This window comes from Quercus lobata, unplaced genomic scaffold (genome assembly GCF_001633185.2).
Source record: "Quercus lobata isolate SW786 unplaced genomic scaffold, ValleyOak3.0 Primary Assembly Scq3eQI_116, whole genome shotgun sequence".
Taxonomy (NCBI): Eukaryota; Viridiplantae; Streptophyta; class Magnoliopsida; order Fagales; family Fagaceae; genus Quercus; species Quercus lobata.
Window position 1 is genome coordinate 31,221 of NW_022154792.1, and position 5,635 is coordinate 36,855.

General features: G+C 34.7%; 1 protein-coding gene across 1 annotated transcript; it reads left to right on the forward strand.

Moving 5' to 3' along the window:
* The first annotated feature begins 983 nt into the window (after window positions 1-983).
* LOC115973388 (cytochrome b561 and DOMON domain-containing protein At5g47530-like) lies at window positions 984-3,996 on the forward strand. The gene is made up of 3 exons (XM_031093648.1): window positions 984-2,033; window positions 2,851-3,102; window positions 3,439-3,996. The coding sequence occupies exons 1-3, from the start codon at window positions 1,413-1,415 to the stop codon at window positions 3,763-3,765; spliced, it is 1,200 nt and encodes a 399-aa protein (XP_030949508.1). The 5' UTR covers window positions 984-1,412; the 3' UTR covers window positions 3,766-3,996.
* The last annotated feature ends 1,639 nt before the right edge of the window (window positions 3,997-5,635 follow it).

Below are 5,635 nucleotides of genomic sequence, written 5' to 3' on the forward strand. Positions count from 1 at the left end.
AGTACTAAAAAGTATAATAAAATCCATAAATAATAATAAAAATAAATTAAATAGTAAAATAAATTGATAAAATTAACTTTTGCAAAACGAGCACATAATACAAGAAAAAAAAAAAAAAAAAAAGAGAAGGTTCATTTAATTTTTTATGGTACTACCATGACCATGTTCTGTACGTCAATTTTTTTTTTTTTTTGGAGAAATTTCTGTACGTCAATTTGAGAATTAATTTAAAGTTTATTTTTTAAAAGACATAATTAATAACCAGATTTAGTCTCTTGATTATGTCATATGTCATCACCAGTTTTGAAAAAAATTGCTGAGTCTTCTTAATCATCTAATCATACTTGTTTGAACTTAAGCGTTGGAGAAAATTTCTCTTCGGTGGTAGGTGCTACATTTGAACTTCAGCCATGACTAATTACAAAATAATAATGATGCAGACTTTTATTTGCTCATTGCTGATTCAACATGTGGGGCCGCTCATATTTATTTTATTTTATAAAGATATTTACTTTCTTGGCGGCCATTCCATATTCTAAGTGCCCGTTTGGGTAGAGCTGAAACTTGCGTTTCAGCTCTACGTTTTCCTAACTTTTTTTTTTTTTTTTTTTTTTTCCTCTGCACGTGAACAGTAAAAGCACTGTGCAGGGGACAAGAAATACTATTCACGCACTGTTTACGTACTGTTTATGTACTATTCATGGGTCCCACGACACTATTTACACATTTAAAAATTATTTTGCTACAGTGTTTTCAGTTTTCAGTTTTCAGTTTCAGCAACAATAAGCTCAATCCAAACGGACCCTAAGAATACGAACTAATTTCTTGGACACCTATACGCGTACAAAAGCAGGTGTGAACAAGGAGAGTGGTTGGACTGTAAGACCAAACCAATGTGTACTTTTCAAAAGTTAGAAATGTAGGAAGCAAACAAAAGCCTGTGACTTCTTCCATCTTCCAATATTGCTTTGGAAACAAAAATCTTTCCTATCAATTTTGCCAATTCTTTATTTCCAAAAATATTTTATTTTATTTTTAAAAAAACAAAGAAAATGATTTCTTATAGTTTATATTGGACTGTCAGCAATGCAAATCGACAGTCATGCATATGTGTATATATATATTTATATATTCTAAATACAACAAGAACAAGTCAACAAACCCCAACTCTTCCAACAATATTTTAACGCCCACTTTCCCTTACTCTTTCCTCCATGCTTCTCTAACATCTATAAATTATTGAATTTTGATCCATAACTTTGATAATAAGATTGAGAGAGAACATACCTTAGGAAACAATTTCAGATCTGGAACATACCTACATACTGAAAACTTGTTTTCTATTGAGGTGTTCATCTCTAGACCATTATATCTCAAAAATCCTCAAAACTTTATAGTTGTGATCACCAACCATGAGTAAAGCTTTGACAACTTTGTTGTTTTCTTGTATTCTGTTCTCTCTCTCTGTTTCATCCTATGCTCAGACCTGTACGTCCTACACTTTTTCCTCTAACACGGTATATGCCTCATGCCAAGACCTTCCTGTACTGAATGCATTCCTTCACTATAACTATAGCAGTACAGCCAACACACTTGATCTTGCATATAGAGTCACTGGAGCCACAGCTACAAATTGGATTTCTTGGGCTATCAACCCTAGTGGACAACAAATGGCAGGGTCACAAGCCCTTGTGGCCTTTCAAAACTCTTCTGGAGCCATGCGGGTATTTACATCCTCAGTAGCAAGTACTAGTATTTCTACGCTGTCAGAGAGTGCTTTGAGCTTTGGGGTGTCTAATCTCAATGGATCATTTGTGAACGGTGAAATGACCATATTTGCTACTTTGACACTTAGTAGTGGCATGACAACTGTGAACCAAGTCTGGCAAGTTGGTCCAGTCAGTGGAGATAATCCTCAATCGCATGCTACCGGTTCCAATGCAGCTAACATGCGATCAGTGGGCACTTTGAATCTTGTTGATGGAACAACTTCTTCAGGAGGAGGAACCAGTTCAAAGATTCGAAGACAGAATGTAAGTGATTCAATCTTCAAGTTTTTTTTTAGCAAGTAGATCATATTTTTGCTTGATTTTACATGATTGTTGTTGTTGCTAAAGTTGTTAGAGGGTTCCTTTCCATCTTAACTACCAATCTTCTGGGTTCTTTTGATGAGTTTTCGTGCGATTGATACCTATTTAGAAACTTAAAATTAACCATAAATAATAGATACCCTCGTGATTAATTCTATTGTATGATTATAAATTAACATCTTTGTGATGGTTCCTATATAGGCAAATATTTAATTGGTCTTAATTTTTACCGTTCAACCTTAGTTCTTTCATAGCTGTACTTGAATCTTGTCCTGCTAGGCAAGATTATAGCAAGAGACAGATTCTGTCTCAGTAGGACATGTATTTTTTTCCCCCCCTTTTATGAGATAGAATTCTATTTAGCCTAATCTAACTCTATGTTTGGTTTGAGGGAATGAAAAATAAGAGAAAAAGAACAAGGGAGAAGGGAAAAATGTGAGCCCAAGTGTAAGTTTATGTATCCAACCAGCGGAAAGGAGTTAATTTCTCTTACTTTCTCTCCTCTTCCCCTCAAAAACACATATACTTGTAAATGACCATCACCTCAAGGGTAAGTGGTGGTAAAACACATATTTATGAGATTCTTTTCCTGAATAAAGACAAGCACTAAAAACAAAGATCTACGCATTTTTCTCATGCTCAACAACATGAACCATTTGTCTGTGTTACTTGTTTGTAAGAATAATTAAGAAACAAAAAAGAAACATCTTCTCTATATTCAAGGGTCTAATTTTTCCAATATTGGATTGACTATTTTCAGGTTCATGGAGTACTAAACGCTGTTAGTTGGGGAACATTGATGCCTTTGGGAGTGATCATTGCTAGGTACCTGAGGGTGTTTAAGTCAGCAGATCCAGCATGGTTTTATCTGCATATTGCATGCCAAACTTCTGCCTATGTTGTTGGGGTGGCCGGCTGGGCAACGGGTATGAAACTAGGCAGCGACACTAGCGTTCACAATTATCCACATAGGAACATTGGCATAACCCTCTTCTGCCTTGCAACACTTCAGGTACTCCATTATTTCATCCATACATAAACTCTAACTCATTGCTTATGAGATGAAATTATCATTCTTGATCATTTAAACTAGTTAAGTGTCATATTATGAGGCAATTTATCAACAATTCAATGTTCTTTCCTCTATGTCATTGAATAACATTCAGCTTATCCTTTTTGTGTTTGTTTTCCTCCTAACCGGCTCTGCCTCTGATGTTTTCTGAACATGACTAAATCATCTTAAACAAGTCACATTTACTAACACTATATCAACTATGCAATTTCCTTTCCTGCATGCTTTATAATGTGTCTATTGTAGTTTTCTTACAACTGTGTTAAATGGTTGTAGGTGTTTGCCCTGCTTTTGCGGCCAAAGAAGGATCACAAATATAGATTATATTGGAACATCTACCACCATGCAATTGGATACACTGTCATTATTTTGAGCATTGTTAATGTCTTTAAGGGACTTGACATCTTGGAGCCTGAAAAGAAGTGGAAGAAGATATATACCGCGATTCTAATTTTCTTGGGCTTCAATGCAGCTATGTTGGAAGCTTTTACTTGGTACATTGTCATAAAAAGGAAAAAGACAGGCTCTGTTAAGTACCCTTCCTATGAGAATGGAGCGAACGGCACCAATGCGTATGGTGCGAGAGCACAGCCGGGAGTGTAGTTTGTAGATTAGAACATCTTTCTTAGATGCCATCGGTGAGGGTATTTGGGTGTCCCACTTATTTGGGAGAGTTTATTACTTTTATTTTATTTGATTTTAGCTACTACCTAGTAGTTGATGTTTGGAGATTCATAGGGTGTAATTTATTGCAGTATATAGATTGACTTCCTATTTTGTTATTTGTTCTCAGATTGATCTTATTTAATTCAATTATTTTGGAGCTTTTACTAAGACTATGGGGTTCTTCTGATTTGACAATTTTAAAAAAATAAAAATAAAAAGAAAGAGCCTGGACATGAGGGAAGACCAAGTCCCTTATGTTCTTCTAAGGACAGGTACAAGTCCTAAGTGAATGTATATTAACCAGGCTGTGTCTGTGTCACGGCCTTTAAATAAATGTAGAAGATTGAAAAGGAAGCATGAATCATGGATGTACTCTGTCACTTTGCGTTTGAGTTTCAGTCGATTCTACGTTAAAAAATTAAAAGGTATTGAAAACATAATAAGAATTGAGGACCATTAGTGAAAGGAGTGAAGTGGGGTATGTTTCTTAGAGCGTTGATGTTTAGTTAAGGGGCATAGTGTTCTTGGCACATGTCTTACTCAAATCTAGGCAAGCCAAAGGCATGTTTTTTAAAACGGCTAAATGTAACATTAAAGTGTCAAATGGCAAGAGCTTATGCACTCCTATATGAAGTCTCTACTTTTATTTATATATATATATATATATATATATATTCAATAATAGAAATGTCTTTAATGACTTTGAACTTTGTCTGCTTCAAAATTTCCATCCTCTGCAACAAATCAGTGTTGTATTTTATGTAACAGTTTAAAAGATAATGTACTGAATTGTAGATTTCAGAATGTTTTCTACCTTTATCAATGTTGAAGTCACCGAAATTCCATGGAAAGTTATATAAAAAGCTCAAGGAATATTCAAAAGCCCATGACAACCATATATAAAAATTCCATGGAAAGTTATAACTATTTATTTTATGACCATGGAAATTATATTCAAAACTCATGGCAATTATTTATCTTCAAAACCCATAGCAATCATTTGCAAAAAAAACCTATGGAAAATTATATCATTTTATCATGGTAATTATTTATCTCACTAACATTTGGATCTCATGAATATTATCAATATCAAATCCCATAACACATTATTTATAAAAGACCATGGAAACCATATTATAAAAACCCATGGCAAATATTATTTATGAAAGATAATGGAAATCATTATTTAAAAACCTATGGCAAATATTCATGAAAGCCTAACATTTACACTATTTTTGTTAACAAAAAAAAGCTCATGTAAACTATAAACCCATGGCAATATATCTTATAGGCCAAAGAGTTATATCAAAAGTGCAAGGCCAAGTGAAAGACTCCCCAAGACAAGGCCCAACTTGAAAAGTTTAGCCTTCATGGCAAAACCCAGCAACAAACCACAGCAAAGGAAGCCCACATGTGAAACTAAGTCAACAGGGCCTTGACTGAATGCCAGCTGGACAACACTATAAAGCAACTAAGTGCCCAAACCAAATTGAGAACAAACCACCTGTTAAAATAAGGTCATATTAGCCCCTTTGTCACTACCACCTCTAACGTGAACGGTACCTAGCAGCTGGGCTGGCACCTAAAAGCCGAAAAGCTAGAGAGCAATAAATGTTTTTCTTATTCTTCACTTTCTGGTCACAATTCAAGGAGGCCATGACCAGTACTTCAACTAATCAGATTATTGCTTACTAAAAATATATATAATTGATTCATGGACCAAGCCCATGAATCACAAAAGGGTAAGTTTAGGGAAAAGTGGCTTAGAGTGATAACCAACACTTATGAACTTTGATCCTAGTTGCAG